A 23,122-nucleotide genomic window follows, 5' to 3' on the forward strand; every position below is an offset into this window, starting at 1 on the left:
AAAATATATATTTAGATATACATATATATTCATACATACATATATATAGAAATAGAAATAATATACGGGACCATACAGAGGAGTGAGTGAGTGTGTGCAGAGAAAGCTCCGGTAGAGACTATAGGAAAGCATAACTGTCCAGAGGCCTATAGAGCCATTCGTGTCAATAGAGGGGGAGGGGAGTCAAAAAACAGACGAAGCCCAGCAAAACGCCGAGATCTCCCGGACAGCAGTAGCGGCAGGCCCGAAATAGAACACACACACAAGAAAAACAAAAAATACAAAACAAAACAAACACACAAACAAACAAACAAACAAACAAAAAAACAAAAAAAAAAGGGGGGGGAACACAAACGGAAATAGCACAAAACAAAAAGGCAAGCAAAACGGTGGCTCACGTGGGCCATGGGAACACATGGCGGGCAGCGTCCTAAACACGGCGAGGCCCGGCAAGGAGAGTCCCACAAACGACCGCGGCGGTCACGACGGGCAGGCTGGCACCCACAGAGCAGGGAAGCAAAGTCCCGAAAGCAAAGTCCAGCCAGCTCCGAGCGCTTCGCAGCAGGAGCACCCAGAGAGCAGGGCCCATCAATCCTCCGGTGGTCGGGGACGATCCTCACCGCCGTGTCGAGCGGAGCTCGTGCGTCGGTCACCTCCTGTCCCGTCGCGCAAACGCGGCGTCCTGGGTCCCGGGTCCCTGTTGAGCCAGTCGTCCGTTTCGATCGCCGGCAGGTCCAAGGCCCGGAGAAACAGCGGTACGTCCGCGGGGGCCCGCACAGTGGCCGTCGTAGCACCGTTGCGTGCCACCAGGGCGAAGGGGTGCCCCCAACGGTAGGCGATCTTGCGATCCTGCAGCATCGCTGTAACCGGGCGGAGTGCCCTCCTGGCCTGGAGCGTATATCGGGAGAGGTCCTGATATAGGGAAATCTTATGGCCCTCAAAGGACCAAAAACGTTGGGCCCTCGCCTTCGCCATAATCTCCTCCTTGAGCGCGAAGCTATGGAGGCAGCAAATTATGTCTCTGGGAGGATCCCCGGGGCCCCCTCCATACCTCAGGGCCCTATGAGCCCGGTCGAACTTGATCGGCTTGTCATCGGGGCCGTCGGGCCTGCCCAAAATCGAGGAGAAGAGGGAGTGTAGGATGCGCTTGAGGTCCTCAGGCCGTTCGCCCTCCGGTAAGCCCCGCACTCGGATGTTGGACCTCCGGCCCCCGGTTGTCAAGGTCCTCCAGGTGGGAGAACAGCGTAGCGAGTTGCGAGGAGCAGGACCTTTGGAAGGCAGCAAACCGTCGGTCCACATCCCGCGCCCGGACCTCATTAGCAGAGAGCCTCGTATCGAGGCGCGAAATGTCCGCCCGCATGGCCGTAACCTCGGCGCGCACCGTCTCCTTCACCTCGGCAACCAGGAGGCTGAAGTCATCCTTCGTCGGCAGTGACGAAAAGATGCGGCGCCAGTCGCGCGAGGTAAGCTCAGGTGGATCGTCCGTGCGTTGCGGGGAAGGGCAGCCCTCCGAAGATTGAGAGCACGTGGGGGTCGGCGCCATGACAGGCCCCTCCGGCTCCGAGTGTAGAAGACGCCGGCGGGTGTCTGCCGCTGGTCCCCGGCGTGGCAGGCTCGGTGGGAGCCTTCTTGATTCGTCCCATGTCAGGTAGAACAGGCGTTAATCGGCGAAAGTAAGAGCGGGTGGTGCGGAGCTCTCGGATTATGCGGCCATCTTCCTTGCCTGGCTAACCACGCCCCCCAAAAGAGAATATCTCTATGCTGAAGCAACCAAGTTTCCTGAATCATCCTAAGCCCTCTGCAGACCACCATCTGAAATCAAGCACGCATGGGGGGGGGGCTTGGGGGGGGGCTTGCAAGAATCAAAAAGCTTTTCTGAAATATCCTAAGCCATTTGCAGATCACCATCTGAACCCAACCACTCTGCGAAGCCCTAGCAAGAATCAAAAAGATATTCAATTACATTTGGACTTTTCTTTGCAATATATGCAAGAAAGTTTACTTGTTCATATTTTGTATATTTTAAGAATTTTTTTTCATGTATATGTACCAAATGTGTATTTTGGGGGGATTGTTTCTCTTTTAGCAAAATGTTGTTTAGCTGGGGAAAGTACATTCCTTTATCTTTACCCCCACCATCTGGCCTCCTACAGTCATAACCCCGCCCCTTTTCCAACCTAAAACTATCTTCTCACATTAATCTCTCTCTTTCCCCTCTTAAAGCTTTCCTGAAACATCCCATGCCCTCTGCAGATCACCATCTGAAACCAAGCACTAACACACCCACTCACCACCATTTAGCCCTACTTACTGCTACTACTCACTTTTTTCACCTCTCCTTTACTCCATACTACTCCCTTTGATTGTAAGCTAACAAGCCTACCATTCCTGCCAGGAACTTTGTATAAAAGTACCATAAGGCTAGATGGCAAGCTCACAGCAGGGTTCTGAGCTCCTGTTGTGTCTGTATGTATTAATGTATATTTGTTATGTATGTGTTAACTGCCCCAATTAAATTGTACAGCACTGCTTAATTTGGTAATTAAAGGTAATTATAAATAATAATAACTTATGTTTTAATGAATGTATATTTTACCATTTGCTTTAGCTCTGCTACCGTGTAGTCGAATGTATACAAGGCTGGTGTTACTTTCAGCAAGCCTAAATACGTGTGGGCAAAAATGAATTTGGTAGATGGCTGCAGCATTTGCAGCATCAGCCCAAAAGTGTCACTCCTGGAACATGCCTGTCTGCTTAGATGCAAGCATCAGACACTAAGATGAAGAAGGTTCCACCTGCCATAGCTCCCTCTACACACAAATAAAAACCACACAAACATTAATTAATAAAAATTTTTGACAGGGAACGTAATTACTTTATGTATCCTGACTCATATTCAAGGAGCATAGGCATTTTTATTATTGATTATTTATTATTTAAATAATATTTATATTTCTTAACTTTAATTTACAAACAAATCAAATATATATTTCATGTTATTACTATGTCATAACTTCCAAATATTGTTCTTCAGACAGACCATCTTTGGGACTCAAACCATCCTATTCCTCTCTAATTTCCTCATGTCTCTATTATCTAGGAGATCAGAATGTTTGCTGTGTATAAGTGTTCTACAGTCCTGAAAATCATAATAATGTTTATAGCAATAGTAGAAAATGTAGATCAGTTAGAAAGTATCACAAATGCCTCACCCCTTAGCTTGTTTATGTTTAAATGTTTTTGTTTTGTGCACTTGGCACAATGTTACAGAATGTGTACCCTAATATTAATGAAACTCAGACATGAGAAATCTGAAACAGAATTGTGAATCACAATATACAGCTGTCCAAGTGCAGAACGAATTGGCGCCATAGCTGTGCCAACAGCAAAGCCACCTGAAATTACAGAGTTCTTATGAAGTGGGAAAAGCAATAGCAAGAGCTTAACATTTGTGACACAGTAACATGGGGTTAAACCAGTGGTGCTGACAAACATAATCACACAAAAGCCAATGATGCTCAAGGTTCTCCAACACAAATGATTTTACTGATCAAATACAATCCATGATGTTGCGTCATTAAATCACATTGACTAATTCACATTCCATAAACAAAATGTGGTTAAACAGCACAAACAACATTTTAAGTAGCCTGGCCATCACAACCATAAAGCATTCTTCTTATTCACAGCAGAGCAAATTATCAGAGCGTGCAGCTGCCAGTACAGAACCGAGGCATATAAACCACATATGGCTGCTTCCGAATGTAAATATGCAGGAAGCATTACATTCAACAATTTGTGCGCCAGCGCAGACAGCAAGTGCAGATCAGATCATCATGGATTCTATGCCTTTCAGTGCCCAATTAAGGAGAAAAGACATTTGTGAAGCACCAAAAATTTGCAGTTTAACTCTATGATTGTATATATGTCCTGATGAAAGTCAGTAATGACTGAAACGTCGACTTGACTTTGAATAAAATGAAATTGTCAATTTAAAGACCTAGAGTGCTGACCATCTTTTTGAAAGTGTTTTATATGGAAACTGCTGGTTACTAGCACCGGGCTTGGAATATTTGGAATGGTGTGCAATGGACTCTGTGAGTAAATATATATATATATATATATGTTTGGTCCACTATGAAAATCTTAATCATAAGAATAAAAAAATATAGCAAAATCAGAAATGTTTGAATTTATTTCACAGACAGGCACAACTGCATATGCATAGTATGTTTAAACCCTGGTAAAAGAACAGTATGCACTCTTTTACTCTGCATGTTTCCAAGGTTAATATGAAAATATACAAAAACATGGAATGTTCATATTTGTTAATAACACCTTGCCGATTGTTTGAATGTTTTTTTCGTTCTTTGCCGATGAGTTGCCATTTTTATGTTAGGAAGAGAAAAGGCCATCTTTCTACTTGCTTTAAGGCTCAAAGTATACTTTTAGTGGCAAAGGGCTACAAGAATTGAATACAAAGTTCTACATGAACAGATAATTAGAGTATTTTAAATAATTTCCTTTCATATTACTGCTCCTTTCAAAACTCATTTAGCTCCACACAGTCGTACGTTCTATTACTGAATATTGAATAGTCCCTGAAAGAAAAATGGTGTATTTCTATATTTACATGTCTAAATTATAATTATGGCAATATGAATTTTCTGGTGGGCATGATGGAACCCTAAAATCCTATCAACCATAAAAAGCTGATTATTGGGGTTGCTGTCTACAGCTGCTGCAGTATATATCATGTATATTATATATGGAGACTGAGGTGCATAAGAAATCCCATGATATCTTACTCTTACTAAGTATGAATATCGGACATCATTAAACAGTTAAGTTCAACATGTACATTGTGTATCATGTTATTGCTAAATACACTTTTAGGTAGCCTCATTGATGTTTTTTTTCATATTAGCAGAGACATTGAAATAAAGGAATCATCCATATAGAATAATAAAGCAGTGAGTCACTGAGTTTTCACAGAAGATTAAATAAAGCACTTCACTATGTCATCAGCTCATCCTTGAGTGTAAGGCTACTGTTGATTTTAGAGCACAAGATGCAGTTCTGTATTTTCTCTTCCACATCTTGCAAAAGGTCATTATATCTTTATTTAAACCACACAGGAGAGGAAAGAGGGGGCGAATCATCACACTCAATAGAATGATTTCAGAAACAAAACCTGTTTTATGTTATTGCATATTGCCTACACATACAGTGAATTTACTCCTATGTTGCCTTTTTTTTCCAACACTGAATTTCTTAATATGTAAGAAAAAGAGCAGCCCATTAATAGTAAACATCCCTGAAACAGAAAAGTTATATAAATTATATGGTATAAAGTATTTATTATAACTTGTGATAATTATAGCCTTTATTTAAAAATAAAAATATTCAAAATAGAATATGTGCACAGTCAACTCCATACTCGTATGGGGTATAACATATATGTTGACATATTGATCCTATATTGCCATTTACAAACTGATTTAGAGCATGACTTAGTGGGTATTATGTTCAAAGGGCAAATCTGGTGAAACAGCAGCCCTTTTACCCCTATGCCTCAGAAGAATTCTTTACATATAACCCCCATGTGTATATGTACTTAATCTTTTGTTCTGGTTCTGCATCTCTCCTATTAACAGAAGGATTCAGCTACATATGTCAATACCAGCATCATACATCAACTAAGACAATTACTGTACTATAACCATGTTCTAAAATAGATATTAGCATTTATCAAAGAAAACATACTATTTATATAAAAATATATCTCAAGGTAATGTCAACCAAACACCGCTGTTTGTCACTCACAGATACAATATTCTTTAAATACACTGGCTAAAGAACATCAAAATGATAAAACAAATCTGAAATTTATAGATTTCCTTGCAGTATGACAAGTGCCTCATGTCACTGATGTAAACATGTATTTGTTGATAAGGGGAATCTTCTTGAGTTCCAGGCATCCTGAAGAATGTTGGGAGTTCTGAGTATCACAGGCTTATCTGACTTACTAAGGGACATGGTTCATTATTTGACAAAAGTCCTTCAGATAATACAGGTGCTAGACTGTGTCTTCAACCTGCTGGTATTTTTCTTACAGCAACACACAGCCCCAGTCAGATGTTTAATCATTCAGCCCTGTGCCCAAGACAACCATCACCTGCATTATTGCCAACCTTTGTCCTCATACACATTTTTTGTTCCACGTGTATTTTAAAGCTGCGGTTTTAACCCAATGCTTTATATACAACACACAAAAGTAAATGACACTTTGCATGCACAGCATGCAACAACAATCTATACCACTAACCTCTATTAGAATTCTTAATAACCAAAAAAAACCCCACAATCTAACATGTTCTATAAAACATAATTAATTAAAAACATACAATAGGTAATTATGTATCTTGATAAGGATATTACTTTTGCAGATATTATATGTGCAGATGCACTGTTTTGGTGAGAATTCTTAAGCATCACTTAAGGGTATGCATTTCATTGGAATTACTCTCAACTCAACCCAACCCAACCCAACCAGATGATGAACACATTTTCATAGATCACTCATTTTTAAAGTTCTTTGTGAATTTAGGCCTTGAGTAATTATTTCCCATTGCTGCAGTCTTCTTTCATAACTATTTACTTACTTTGAAATGTGGCATATTTGTATATATTTATTTATTTATTATAACCACTGGGAAATCTTCATACGGATCCATACCTGACAAAGTAGCATTTTACTGACATAACAATGCCCTGATGACTATACCCTGTTGAACCCAATGTAGGTGATCAGTCTTGACACATACTTCAGACTAAGAAATAACAATATATATATATATAATATATATATATATATATATATATATATACAGAAGTACTAAAGTAATGTAAAGCTAGGACCCAGTTCCCCAGTGCAAATCCCACAGCATGAATGCTTCTCCCTTGTTTCTGCTCACATCAGTTCCACAGCACTGATCTCAATCCTGCTGCACAGAAAGCACCTACCCCTTCACTGCCTATAGGAATTACAGTGGGGTTGTACTACAGAAAGGGCTAAAGGCAGTCATGTAATACAATATCTGCAAAACACAATCGCCAAGACATAAAGAGAAAATATTGCAATTTACCAGAATTTACAAATATATCATGAAATCGTGACTCACCCCAAGCTTTTTGCTTCGTATTTTTACATAACCTTGTTTTACAATATCATTGAAGTTAGATGCCATGGCTAGTGCTGGGCTTTCTCTGGCTGTTCTGCTGTGGTCCGTCTCTGTGTATCTATCAGAGGTTGCTTCATGTACACTCCCACCCTGAGCTACTGCAAGTCTAGCAACAGTAGGGCTGGCTGAGCCGTCTCTGTGACAAGGAGACTAACAGCAGAGCGGGCTGGGCTGTCTCTGTGACAAGGAGACTAACAGCAGCACTGGCTGGGCTGTCTCTGTGACAAGGAGACTAACAGCACCACTGGCTGGGCTGTCTCTGTGAGAAGGAGACTAACAGCAGCACTGGCTGGGCTGTCTCTGTGACAAGGTGTCTAACAGCAGCACCGGCTGGGCTGTCTCTGTGACAAGGAGACTAACAGCAGCACCGGCTGGGCTGTCTCTGTGACAAGGAGACTAACAGCAGCACTGGCTGGGCTTTCTCTGTGACAAGGAGGCTAACAGCAGCACTGACTGGGCTGTCTCTGTGACAAGGTGTCTAACAGCAGCACTGGCTGGGCTGTCTCTGTGAAAAGGAGACTAACAGCAGCACTGGCTGGGCTGTCTCTGTGACAAGGAGACTAACAGCAGCACTGGCTGGGCTGTCTCTGTGACAGGGAGACTAACAGCAGCACTGGCTGGGCTGTCTCTGTGACAAGGAGCCCAGGAACAGACCTGGTTTCACTGAGTGAGTTGTGTCTGTGTCACAGGCTGACTAGCAGAAGCAGTCAGTCAGACAGTGGGCTATGCTTCCTTTTTTTCCTCTGTTATTTACTGAATATCTAAACTGCAACACAAAAAAATGTGGATAAAATGGTAAGGTGGCATAATTTTTTTTAAATGAATAATGAAGAAAAAAAAGATGTTTTTGTTTGCTTTCTTTGTCCCAATTTGTGAGGGGAGTTTTGAAAGTGAAAAACCTCCTAAACGTGCAATAATATTTGGTAAATGTTACATGCATGTATAGCCTCCTTATAACATGGTTTGGCCTAAACAAACAGATATTACCGTACAAAGCTTGGTTAAAAAAAAATGCATTGGCATTATTTAGAAATCAATACACAGAAATCAATGTTAACCCTCTGTGGACAACTTATTACAACTGTGTGTCCCGTGTTTAATAAAACATAGCTTTTCTCTAATTAGCTCGTGTGTAAAAGTGGGAGAGATATTAATTACTTTTAGTGCATAGAGTGCATTTTAATATGCCAGTGGAGAGAAGACCCTTAATAGAGTTAAAGATCTCTTTTCATCACATTAGTATGAAACCCACAAATTCAGTTACAGATGATGGTATCTCCAGAATGGGGGAAAAAATATTTTAAAAAAATGTATGTGCCATCTAATGCTCTTGAGGCTCCCTGCATATTTTTTGTAGATGGAAAGCAGTAGTTTTGAGTACGGTGGGCCCAACAGAATACCCATGTCTGTAATGAGTGCAAGAAGAACTTGTTTATGGTTTCTGGAATTTGTCATCCATTTAATCCCTTGACTCTCCTACTGTTTATGGGCTATGTACAGTTCATAAGACTTTTTTAAATGAGCACTGTATCCCATGCCTATTCCTCCAATCCAGGTTTACATTTTTATTTTACTACTTCGATTTACTCTTTTAGCACTATATTCTGTTACCTGGCTAAGAAATGTACCGTAATTGTTTATCTCTATTTATCCATTGCCATCTAAAGGAGAATCTGCAGTTTGTTTTTTTTGGCAATAGATAAAAAATACCAGCAAGTGTTCTGCTTTACCATGATGCATTTCATTACAAACTAGTTTTTAGATAATGGCTAGTGTTGATCTGCAAGGATGTGTGCCTTCTGTTGGTAAGGCTCTAAAATATGAAACGCCATGTTTAGCTCCAGGGGTAATCTTTGTCACTCATTTTTGGCTACATGAAATCAAATATTGTTTAATTATTAGAAACACAGCATATAATAATAATAATAATAATAAATATATTTTATTTGTTTACATCTATTCAAGGGGTATGACAAGACTAAAATTTACAAACTAAGACAAACCGATACATTAGGTGGAGAGGGCCCTGCTCATAAGCTGTGGCCCAACCAATGTGAAGTGAAGGATATTCCCAACTCATGGTCTGCAGTCCACCAAAAGTCACCGCCCTGGTGGTCTCAGAGTACAAAAAGTGTGAAAGAAAGCATGTGTATAAAACTGAATGTAATTGTTAATGTGATACAAGAATGGATCAGGACTGGCCAAAGACATTGTGCTGTCTGGGGCCAAGGATGAAACGCTGCCTCCCCCACACCACAACCAAGCCATGCCCACATCCATGGTTATATCATGATTAATAAATTCACTCTCACTCACACTCTCATTAACACATTCCCTCTCAATGTCTTCCTACCTTCTCTGCCTACTGCTTCCATGTTCTTATCTCCTTTCCGGCAGCTTTGCCTCTTCTCTTGTTTCTTTTTATTCTACTGTCTTCTTTCTCTGTCTTCTTTCTTCGGCAGATGGAAGAATCAGGACAATTATCCAAAACAATAAAAATCATTAAGTATAGAAAATATTTCAAATAATAAAATTATGTGAAAATAAACAACATTTTTTGATATATTTATATACCTATGAAACACAGTCCAAGAGTAGCATATTGTGAAATCTTACATTAAACTCTACAGAAACGTATCTGAAATATCCTAGCTCATTACAAGAGCATAATGCTAATAAAACCTGTTTCATGGAAAGTTCTGTTATTTCCAAACTAATTAAATAAATATTCAATTGCAATTGCTGGAAAAATAGTCTGTCATATTAGTAGTATCGATACTGAATTATAAGCACTCAGAAAGGGCAACCTACTAAGTTAGGCAGTTATTAAAATTAATACATGGATGGATCCCAGGCTGCAGATGGGGGACTGACAGAAGTCTAACCACATAAATACAATTGAAATAACCCACAAATACTAACATAGGATTATTAAAACAAAATAAAGGGAAAAGGCTTGCCAGGTGAACCAAAACTAATATCCTAATGACTACATTTACAGTCTATCAAATAGGCATAATCGTTATGATTACCAAAATTTCACGGTACTTATCTATCTGGGTGTGGATAATGGATTTTGAGCTGCCCATCTGTAGAGGTGCTACAGAAGTTGCTTACATATTTCTAGCCATGCTATTATTTCTGTGTCTTGTACCAATATGTACCATATTGTATGTGCTGCCCCAAAATAATTAAATTAGTCAAACTTACTAATATCTCATTACATCAATTAAATTAACAACCACATAACTAATTATGTGCTTATAAACTGTTATTTTACTGTATATTCTAGGTTTTTTTTTAAAACAGGCCATAGGGAAGGCATAAGTCGAACTGGATAGCACATCACCTGTTACAAATGTATTCCACATCCTTTTTTGTCCTTAGTGTAAATAACTATTTTCACTTCTTTATGTAAAAATCCCATTCTTCAAGTCAGAATGGATAACGACTTGTTCTTTGTACAGTCCTTTTAATAAACAGGTCATCAGTGTGACGGGAATGACATCCGCCAGACCATCCTTCCTTCTCCCCATGGCCAACGGCAACACAAAACTTCAACCGTCAGGCAGGACTAGCGTCGACAGCAGGAAACATAGCTCTTTGAGAACCTCAGCAGCATAGCAATACAGTGCTTTACCGCCCTGACTAGGGCAGCACCAAAGCACCTAATAACAAGACAGATGTCAGGACCTGGGCGAGCAGGTCGGGTAGGAACCCAGTAGCAGGGGATACTTGGGGTACTGTCTGTCCTTCATAGCTGAGGGAAAATAAAAACTGGCGCAAAGGAAGACATCACAGACAGAATATAGAGATATAGTCTATATTGAGGTAACTGGCAGGACAAGTAAGTACGGCAATAAGCCCAGTTGCAGGGCACTCGCCTTGGGAGTCCACTGGGAGGGCGTACGGCAGGAAGCCCACTTGCAGGGCACTCGGCTTGGGAGCCCACTGGAGGGGCTGATGGCAGGAATCCCACTGGAGGGGCTGATGGCAGGAATCCCACTGGAGGGGCTGATGACAGGAAGCCCACTGGAAAGGCTGAGGGCAGGAAGCCCACTGGAAGGGCTGAAGGCTGGGGGCCCACTGGCAGGGCAGATGGCTGGAGGCCCACTGGCAAGGCAGACGGCTGGAGGCCCACTGGCAGGGCAGACGGCTGGAAGCCCACTGGCAGGGCAGACGGCTGAAGGCCCACTGGCAGGGCAGATGACCCACTGGCAGGGCAGACGGCTGGAGGCCCACTGGCAGGGCAGACAGCAGGAAGCCCACTTACAGGGTACTCGGCTTGGGAGTCCACTGGTGGTGCGCACGGCAGGAAGCCCAGTTGCAGAGCACTCGGCTTGGGAGTCCACTTGGCTTGGGAGTCCACTGGCAGGGAGTACAGCAGGAAGCCCACTTGCAGGGCACTCGGCTTGGGAGTCCACTGGCGGGGCGCATGGCAGGAAGCCCAGTTGCAGAGCACTCGGCTTGGGAGTCCACTGGCGGGACGTACAGCAGGAAGCCCAGTTGCAGGGCTCTCGGCTTGGGAGTCCATTGGCAGGGCGTACAGCAGGAAGCCCACTTGAAGGGCACTCGGCTTGGGAGTCCACTGGCGGGGCGTAAAGCAGGAAGCCCACTGGAGGGACTGATGGCAGGAATCCCACTGAAGGGGCTGACGGCAGGAAGCCCACTGGAAGGGCTGAAGGCAGGAGGCCCAATGGAAGGGCTGAAGGCTGGAGGCCCACTGGCAGGGCACACGGCTGGAAGCCCACTGGCAGGGCAAACGGCTGGAAGCCCACTGGCAGGGCAGATGGCTGGAGGCCCACTGGCAGGGCAGACGGCTGGAGGCCCACTGGCAGGGCAGATGGCTGGAGGCCAACTGGCAGGGCAGACGGCTGGAATAATACAGGGATAGGTACAGGGCCAGAGCAAAGCGGTCCTCATAGGTTAATGCCAAAGCCCTGACTGAAGGGCAGGTTAATATAGGCAGGACAGGTAATCAGGCTCAGCTGTCTCATACAATCAATAACGGGTACTTAAGAGAGGGAAGAGTGGCCACTAGTGGTTGCCTGAAGAACATGAGCAGCACAAAGTTTTGAATATTTCAAGCTATAAAGGGTGGAACCTGAAAACAGAACTCATATTAAGTTAAAACAGGAACTAACTTTATTGAGAAAACAATCACCACCAGGCTCCAACAGCCTTTCAATAGGCTGGCGGTGAGTTACAACCAGCATGCATCACACCATATGTAAAACACAATATGCAGATCATATGCAAATTAGTTATAACAGAAAACCACACAGGAGGAAGGGGAACTGGGAAATAGGTACAGGGTGACTAAAACATAAATCCAAGCAAGGGAACCAGATATTGCACTGCAATTAGTGTCCACTGTCGCTTGCTGCAATCCAGGGGTCCACCGTCTATAACGGGAAATACAGCCTTCAGGCGCCCCCCAAGTACCAAGTCACGGAGGCTTCAGTCACAATCAAAGAGTGGTGGTCCAGGTAAGTATGTGTACAATGAGCATAATGATTGTCTTTTATGTATTGTAAACAAAATCAACTTTTCTTCTCTTTCTCCATCACTGCACTTTTTCAAGCCACTGTTCTTTTTAAGAACAGATGCCTACACTTGCTCTGCATATTAAAGGTGGGGTCTTATCATTGACTTATATAGAGGTAATATTATATTTTCCTCATGAGTCAAGACCTCTTTTCTATTCTATTTGACCAAATGTTCTCAAAGGAAGTAATCTGTAGCTCAGACTGTGTTACCTTACTTAGCTTTGTGTCATCTGCGGACATTGATACATGGCATTAAATGCCCACTGCATGATTGTTAATAAAGACAAAAAGAACACTGAGGTACTCATCTTACCACTCTCGGTTGAAAAATTGTCAATTAACAAGGACTCTATGTTTAAGCCAATTGTAAATCTAGGTACAAGCGATACTGTCTATCTCTTCCAATTTGTACAGTAACCTTATGTGAAACTGTATCATTGTACGCTTTAGCAAAATCTACAAAATATTGTGATGCTGTGGCATCACTTGTATCTCAGCAACAATCAATTACGTGGGAAATCATGTCTGTCCCCCATTGCAGGCTATTGTGTATCAACTGAAAATAAATAATGCATTACACCTAACACATATTATAAAATTTTATATATATATATATATATATATATATATATATATATATATATATACAGACTGATCAGCCATAACAATATGACCACCTGCCTAAAATTGCATAGGTCCCCCTTTGCAGCCAAAAGAGCCCTGACCCGTAGAGGCCTAGACTCCACTAGACCTCTGAAGGTGTGCTGTTGTATCTGGCACCAAGACGTTAGCAGCAGATCCTTTAAGTCCTGTAAGTTGCGATGGGCCTCCATGGATGCCTCCTGGTGCCATGTGTTCTCCAGGTAAGTGATGCACATGCACCCGGCCATCCACATGATGCTTCTTTTGCTCCATGGTATATATATATATATATATACACACTAGAGTTGTACATTCGGATTTTTACGAATTACATTATATATATATATATATATATATATATATATATAGTGCATAGACCACACACAATTCATAAAGAGGTTATCGTGACAAATATTTTTATGTGAGTGGAAAGTGAGAGTATTTTGCAATGTATTTTTAGATATAGACTGTGAGATTAAACAGTGATAGAATAAAGACCACAAACAGATCACCAACTTCACATACTACACCCACTTATTTAAATTTTAATGCAATCTGCAAATTACCACATAACATTGCAAACATAAAAAGTACATAAATATCTTGGTTTCAATGGATCCAATCATATTTTGCTGCATATAATGAAACTGTGCAAAATAATTATAGTCACAAAGGATATATCTGTACATGGACAGAATTCCATTTGAATGATTAATATTAGGGCTTTCTAGTAAATGGAACTTTTAACAAGAGTTGGCAAAGGAACACCTCAGGGTGCCATTGTGGACCTACTTCATTTACATATACGTATTAATGATCTGGGAATTGGCATTGAACATAGTGTCTTTGGAGATAACAGTAAAATAATAAAGTAAGATGTTAATGTTTCCAGTGAAATTTAGATAGAATAAAGTATAGTGCTAATAAATGTGAAATGAAATTCACAAGGACAGAGATACATTTAAAGTAAATCACATCAGATTGGAATGTATATGAACAACAAAGAGACATCTTTAATGCGGAAGTTTGTTTTGTGGGTTGATAATAACCAGTTGGTGGCATGGGCAGATCCAGCGGAGTCAAGAGGGAAAAAACAAGGACAGTGCTGTTATAAAGTAGTAAGTCTAGAATTCTGGACTTTATGTCCCTAGTTTCCATGAGGAGTTGTTCAGTGAGGTCAAGTAACATTGTATTGCAATGCACAATAGAAGTCTGGCAGCACACACTGTGTGCGAGCTGAATTGAAGACTGGGGTAAGGGAGCTGCATAAGGGGGGGGTGTCTGAGTCTGTTAGTGAGTATGTGTGTCTGGGTATGTTGGTGTGTATGTGCGTCTGTGTATGTAAGTGTGTGTTTATGTGTCTTTGTATGTGTGTGAGTGTATATTAGTGTGTATGTCTGGGTATGTTTGTGTGTGTGTGTGTGTTGGTATATAAGTATTTGTGTCTGTGTGTGTATGTTAGTGCGTGTGTATAGTATGAATATTATGGTACGTATCTGTTGTGTAAGTGCTGTGTTAATGCAAATGTGTGTGCGTGTGTGTTAGTGTGAATGTCTGGGTGTGTGATAGCTTGAGTGTCTCACCTGAGATCAGGCTTTCTGCCACTGGTTGGTATTATAGTTGTGTAGTCGATTGAATACCTAGTGTTTTGCAGGTGAAGCAATGTGCTGGAAAGTTTACCTGCAGGTTTTCATGGATGTCCTTACCTAATGATTCATTGAGTAAGCACCAGCTGTTGTATTGCTGGATTACTAACATGTCATGTTAATGGTGTATTAGCACATATATACCGGTACCCCTGTTTCAAAGTGTATAAACATCTTGCTGCCTACCATAACTTTTTTTCATCATTTCTCTTGACTGTGCCATAAAGAAACAGAATAATTTTACCTTATTGCATTATAGCATGCTTCTTTCTTTGGATTCAGAGCTCAATGGACCACGGGCAAGTAAGTTTAATTTTAAAAGGGTATATTAATATATATATATATATTAGAAAGCCTAATTTCTAGATATTGCAAAGCACGAAAAAAAACAAACTAGGGGACCGCACAACCTAAAAAGCAAAAAAGGCATACACATCCCGGGTTGCTGCTCAAATAATAATGACCAATAAATACACAAAACAAAGGAAGAATTCAGCTCATACCCAGCGAATACCATTCAAAATCACAGATCTAAGGCATAAGTATTGGAGATTCTGTCACACTATAATGTGTCCAGAGAAGGCTTTAAATTGCTTAAGAGTCACATTTGGGTTAAAATACATAAATATAGCCATAAAAAAATTAAATAGGACTTGCCAAACTCAGGGTACTTTGAAGTTGTGGCGGGCTACGCAACATATGGCCATGTAGTGTGGTGGAATCCACAATACTTATGTAACTTTGCAAAGTTAAGCCATGCTGCCATGTTCCTTTCAGAGGGAGACAAGGCTTTCTCCTGGCAACTCTTCCAAACAAACCATATATGTTCACTCTTTTTCTAATTCTACTGTCATGAACTTTAACATTTAACACACTAACTAAGGCCTATAGAGTCTGAGGTTTAACTCTTGTGTTGTTTGCAATTTCTCTGAGCATTGCACGGTCTGACCTTGGGGTGAATTTGCTGGGACGTCCACTCTTGGGAAGATTGGCAATTCTCTTGATTGTTTTTTAACTTTTTAAAAACTTTTGAATAATTTCTCACTGTATAATGATTAAATTGTTTGGAAATGGCCTTAAAACTCTTCCTAGATTGATGGGAACCAAAAATTGCTTCTCTAAGATCATTGCTGATGGTTTTCCTTCTTGGCATTATGTAAACACGCACCTGAATGCTCCAAACTAGCAAACTGCAAAAACTTTAGCTTTTATAAGTGGTACACTTTCTGATGATCAATCAATCAAGGACATGTGATTAGCAGCACCTCTCTGCTAATTAGTAATTTAATTCCTATGGAAGCAAAATGGGTGTTCTAAGTTTTTCACACATGGCCTCTCAATTTTGGCTTTATTTGAATATGTCATGTGTTGTATTTACCTATTTTTTAGACTTGCTAAGGAACAGATGATTGTTATTATGTCCTAATATGTAAAACCACATAATTCAAAGAAGTTGTACTTTCTTTTTCACACAACTGTATGTCACTGGCAAAAAACACACAACTACCACAAATGTTGGTGGTTTTCCAAAAATAAATTGTTTGATGCGGTAAATTAATTTTGCCAAATTCAAAGCCCAGGGTAACCAGATTTGAAAATAGCAATACACTACTTTGATGTATTGCTCTATAAAGCAAGTTATGCTTTTATAGAGGTAAAATTTAAAAGTCCGAAAAAATACTTTTTTCAATTTACACCATTAGAAACACTCATTTACAGACACCATCAATGTATAAAGTGGATATAGAGGCGTAGGTGATAATTGTTAACCTTATTTGCATGCACCTACCCATTCTGGTAGGATTCTCCCTTGTGGTTGTGGCAGCACCATGAGATTTCTGAGGGAAAAACAAGCCTTCTGGCTTGTCTGGTGTCTGTAGATTTAACAATGCTTCTACTACCCCTTAAATTTTAGTGGAAGGGTTTTCCATCACCTCTACCCACCATAACTTGTGTAATGGTATATATATAAATATATATATATATATATATATATATATATATATATATATATATATATATATATATATATATAATTTTTATTTTTTTAATAGAAAATTAGATTTTGGTAATGGTATCATAAAAAAAAACTTCTTGTCCTGAAAATATATATAATGTGTGTGGGTACACTAAAAATAGAGCTAAACAGCAACACTGTAAAAATGCTAAAACAGTCTTTGTCCCAAAGTGTACTACAAGTAAACAATAGTCTTGCCATTAAGAGGTTAATAAAAACAGTCTCCTTGTAATATACTGTACATACAGTGGGCACAAGACCATTTTTCTGCTGTTACTATCTATCTTACTGCCATTGTTGCTATCATTTGGAAGATTTGCGTTAAAAGTTTTCTTTATTTGTTAACTTTAAGTAATGAATTTTGCATCTGCATTTCATTCTCAGTAAAACCCTTAATAACACAAGTCATCTTTGATTAATTAAAAATAAAATTATGCATTTTCATTTTTACGAATACTGCAAGTAGTTTAAAAACAGATTTTGAAGCAGGATAGATTATCAAAGGTACGCAAACATTTTGCTGAGTGCCTAATCTCACCATTCAAGTATGAGATTACACATTCAGTAACGTGTGTGTACATATTTATTTAATTTCCAATAATTAATTACTTTTTTAAAACACCATCTGTTTTTTTTACTGTATGTACCTGCAGTTTCAGATTGCGACCATGATTATTTTATTTATGAAGATAGGTGAAATGTTTATTTTATAAATAAAAGTATTAAACCATTAGATGACTTGGCTTGATGACCAAGCTTCTGGTTCTGATTCGGCTTCATCTTGGTCTCCTGGTTTGACCCGGCTTGTCCACTACGCCACTTCTGCGTTCCTGTCTCTCCTGGCACGATCCGCCATTCACAAATACTCATTCATACAGCTGAAGCTTTAAGACAAGCTATAAGTCATATTTAGTTTTGAAGTCTAATTCAACGTTCAGGTCACATCAAGGTCCCTTACTGATGACGGTATGGAATTGGGGATTTTTTACACTACTGCTGCTGAGTTTCTTTACGTTGAAAATCCAGTAATACCCTGGATTTTTGCCCCAAACACACAAATTATTATTATTATAGTGATCGTTCCAGACCCATTATATCTGGAGAGGGTTCACTAGATGAACATATCTCAATGTGGGTAGATCATCACTTACAAGAACTTGTATTCAGGATACTAAACATCTACTACACATATTAGAATCGATCTGCTGGAATGAAGGATATCATTGGTTGACAGTTGATGTCACATAATTATATTCATGTATTCCACATAATAAGGGTCTTCAAGCTGTAGAAATTTTGTCTAAGACATTATACAGATTACTCCAGTAAGTCTTCTGATTTTTTTGTTGCTTTCTATTGAATATTTATTGATTTATTTTCTTTTTAGTTATGTCTTCTATCTCCAAAGATGTAGGACAGTCATGGGGGCCAGGTTTGCACCCTCATAAGCCAATCTTTTGTGGGCTGGTGGGCTTTTATGGGCTCCCACATATATGGAGATGGCAATATATTTTGATTGTCTATTATTTTGTACTATAGATACATTGATGATTTGATTATTATTTGGAAAGACAGTGTAGGCAAGGCCCTTTTGTGTGTCGAATACCTGAATAACAATGACTTAAATCTCAAATTTAGTAATTCACTCAGTAATAAAGAAATACATTTTTGGATTTGACGGCTAATAATTTACATATTAAGGTTAATACTCAAACCTTTAGGAAGCTGCATATAGGTAACACACTTGCATGCTAGAGCATGCCATCCACTACACTTATGTTAAAGTATTCCGAAAGGTCAGTATCTTTGATTGAAATGTAATTGCACTTCAGAACATGTATATCAGAGGCAGGCACAAAAATGATCTGTGGAGAGAGGCTATTGTAGACAATCATTATTAAAAATCAAAAGGGTTGTAGATGAACTAAATAGGAAGGATTTACTCAAATATGATTACAAAAATGTCAATAAAGGTGGTCCTAAAAAGTATGATAAGATCATACATTGTTATATGTTAGAATTAGATGCAATTAATGTTGTTTCATTTAGTGTTACCATACCCAGTAGTCATCAGTCATGCTCAGTAGGCTAAGTTTATTTTAATACAAAATCTGTATTGGACTTAATTGTATAAAGGATTGGACACACCCTTTCCTCTTTATATCCATCTGTCCTGGAGAGGAAGTTGAACCCAAGATTAAGCCTGAGGATCAATTTGTGAGTGACTTCCAGTCTGATTCGTGCTTTTTAAACTCATAAAAATAAATGTTACGTTTTATCCAAAGGTCCTGTCTCATTGAGATTTGTTTTGCATGGTCCTTTATTCAACCTTGCTTCAAATATTAATTATTTAGCAAATATTCATTTGGTGGTAGTGGGGATATATCACAATTAGGACTGCATCTACAATCAGCAAAGTAAAATTTACAGGCATATATACACTCGTGTTATCCTTATAAGACATCTTAGTGTGTGTATTAGTGTGAGTGCCCCTCTCGATAAAAACGAGACTGCACTAATAGCTTAAAATAGAAACTGCTCCTAGGTAGGAATAAAACACTATGGAAGGGTGTCATGGGGGCAGTAGAGGGGTGGACATTTGGTGTGAAGGGAGCATTTAGTGATTGTGTTTATTTGTAAAGGATTGTTAGCGTATGTGTATGGCTAAGAGAGATTGTGTATATATATATATATATATATATATATATATGCATATATTTTTTTTAAATGTACAAAAAAACCCACTGTATATAGCATTAATAAGGCTTAAAAAGCAATCAAAGGTTGCTTCTTTTCTTAACCTCGATGTTGAGGCATTCAGCAACACCAAAATTTGCAGCAGGAGCCCCTCCTTGTGGCATCAACATCTGCCACATACAACATGGTGGTGGTCACATGATTAAAAAGAGGTTCCTAAGCTTCAATGGTATTGCTGAAATTCCTCAATAGTGAGGAATTCAGCCACACCGAAAATAAAAAGTAAAAAAAAAAAAAAAAAATGTAACATGTAAAAATAATTATCAGAAGAACCATCCATTTCCAACAAGATTAAAAAAGTTAAAAGGTTAAAAAAGTCTAACAATAAAAAAAGGAAAAAGTTCATTTTTATGAGCAAGTACTGTTGCTTCCCACAAATCCTGGCATGAAAAGAGTTAAAATACTAGTATTTGAAATACCCTGCAGTGTAATTTAAAAGATGTCCCAAATAGGACCAGATAGTAAAAATGTAAATAACCTCCAAACAACCCGACAAACGCATGCATGGGTGGTATTACTGTACTCAAGATGTTGCTGAACACATATTGGGGTGTTGTTTGAAAGTGATATTTACCAGGAGCTGTAAATGTAAACCTGAAAACCAAAAACTTTGACAAAGGCTGGCAGTAGAATTAGTGCACGGAAAGTGTAAAGTACCAGCATTTGAAATATTCTGGGGTGCCAGAGTTTTTAAAAATATATGGTTTGTGTCACGCACAGCGAGGTTGGAGACACTGATACAGGTAGGACACAAGGAACAGATACGTTCAAGATCAAGCCGAGGTCAGGGTACCAGAGATCACGAAATACAAATAACAAGCCAAGGTCAGGAATCCAGAAGTCAGGAGTAACGATAACATCACTTCCAGTTTGGTGGAATCCGGCAGCCATCTTGAGTGTGGCTAGACTGTAGTCTATAAGTATAGATACCTGCGGTTCTGGGTCTAACCACCAGAGGGCGTGTGGAGGTAGATGGAGGTCTTCCTCTCCTCCGTGGAGGTTGCTGTGGCTGCTGGCTAGCTGAGGGAGGTCTCCCTCTCCTCCGTGGAGGCTGCTGTGGCTGCAAGCTGGCAGAGGGGGGTCTCCATCTCCTCAGTGGAGGTTGCGGTAGCTGCAGGCTGGCAGAGGGAGGTCTCCCTCTCCTCCGTACCAGCGGCTGCTGATTCAGGTTGGTGACACCAAGTAACATTCTATTCTGACTTTTTTTAGACAATACCATTAATTTCTTAAACTAAACAGACACTGAAGACCCACCATAAGTACCTCAAGGTGAACTCTTATGACAGGTTGAGAAACACAATCTAAAGGATGGAAACAATAACTCTGTAACTATTCACATACAATGTATTCGTGTTTATGTATGTATCTAGTTTGAATATATTCCTTGAAGAACCAGTTATGCTGTTGCCCTTAGTGGTCATTGTTTACATGCAAAACATGGTTATATGTTTCTACTTATATATTCCATTTTAAACAATCTATCATTTCTTAAGGAAGTTTTGCATATATTTTGCCCTACAGATGCTAATCTTTGGCTATCATAATAATAAATACCCATTAAATATACACAACTGTTTTAATGTAAATATAAGTATGCCATTTATTCTACTCTTATCCTTTCAAATGATTTAGCTAATCCATTATATCTATATAGTTTGCATTGAGGTTTTTTAACACACAAATGATTCAGAAAAAGTCAGTAAAATCACTATGGATTTTTATACTGCAACACACTTCATGAAGAGGATTCTAAGAATAATTTGCCTTGTTTACTATCTCACTTTCTTATAGTATCTTAGTTTTATAAATCATTTTTATGTATCCCCATAACCAAGCTTTTCTCTCCTTTTTCACTCCTGTGGTAAAATCTTAAAGCTGTTTGGTGTGGGAATGTCAGTGAGCGTAATTAATAAAGTTAATCTTAAATAAAAGTCTCCAGAAGCCATTGCTTCTACTGTTTGCTCTTTCTGAAGGAAGACAGATATTGAATCAAAGGAGGTGGCTAGGGAGGAGGAAGCAAACATATTTCCAAATTTCCCAGGGTTATAGATTATGGAAAATCTATTAAGCACACTTTTAATAAATTGAATTATGTTTTATATTTTGCAATCCACAAGTAAAGACTAGTTAAACGTTCCCAGGGGAATTTTACAATTTGTGTTAAATAGAAGTAAAAACATAATGAAGGTTGATGGTGGTGGATTCACCATAAAGCACAGAGGGCATGTTGCTTAAACTTTATTGGGAGAGGGGCTTACTATTAGCTTTATTAACTTCTATCTATTATACTTGTGCAAATAGATCAAAAATTATTCCGATTAATTTTTCATGTAGTTTTGGGTCCATTCGTTTTCAGTCAACAAATTTTACTTCCTGCCTTTTCGGCTTTGACAAAATGCAGAGCCTAAGACAACTTTTCCGTCTCATTCTCTGCAGGACTACTACTCTGGTAAGTAATAAGATTAACCATAAGTGGTCACAACAGGGCAGGAAACCAGTGCCAGTTGACAAGATTCAAGCAATGACCACTGAGTCCGCATAGGATGTTGTGAATCCTCTTCAATCTTCTGATGAAGAGGAGTGTACATACATGTATAGTAGCGAGGATGAGCTGAATAGATGTAACACCTGTCCATTCATTAGTCAACAATAGAAGGGTAGGATCCAAAGGGACCAGGATAATAAGAATACTGTGCGTGAAAGTACACAAGATGAAGTGAATGCAGTTGTCAGGGGGTATACTCAGACTGAATTAACTGAATTAGCTAAAATGTTTAAGCAGAATGTGGGTGAAAGTATGGGAGAATTGGTTTTGCGTTTGTGGCATGGCAGAGTGGGAGGGCCCAGATATGGATGATTACATGGTAAGTATGCATAATTGATTTTTGAGAGCTGCATTATTTGGGAGCCTCCTTATTATCTCTTCTTGGGAAACAGTGAGAAGGTGCCCCATTTTACCACACTTTTAGCTGGGATTGGGGATTTACAGCAATAATCTAAAACTAGCAAAGGTGTGTCTGCAACTAACATGGCAGGGGAGAGGGTGACATTGGAAAAGTTGGATAAGCAGAGAAAGATAAGCAGTGATATAGATAGGACTAAAATATCATGTTACCATTTATTAAAAGCTGAGCTACCTAGGGACGATATAAATGGTATTTTCACCTTGGATATGCTTCAAAAATAGAAAACAATTCTTAAATGAGTTAACAAAAATGTACAGCAACATGCTGCATGCAAAGACCCATTTGAAGATCTTAACTTCTA

General features: G+C 39.5%; 1 protein-coding gene across 1 annotated transcript in view; it reads right to left on the reverse strand.

Moving 5' to 3' along the window:
• LOC149289629 (docking protein 6-like) overlaps nt 1-7,250 on the reverse strand; it is a 162,068-nt gene extending 154,818 nt beyond the window's left edge. The window contains exon 1 of the mRNA XM_089490430.1: nt 7,185-7,250. Within this exon, the coding sequence (XP_089346556.1) occupies nt 7,185-7,250 (66 nt within the window). The remainder of the gene's footprint in view (nt 1-7,184) is intronic.
• Nucleotides 7,251-23,122: the final 15,872 nt, after the last annotated feature.

This window comes from Sceloporus occidentalis, unplaced genomic scaffold, assembly GCF_023333645.1.
Source record: "Sceloporus occidentalis isolate IW3139 unplaced genomic scaffold, rSceOcc1.0.p SCAF_44, whole genome shotgun sequence".
Lineage (NCBI taxonomy): Eukaryota > Metazoa > Chordata > Lepidosauria > Squamata > Phrynosomatidae > Sceloporus > Sceloporus occidentalis.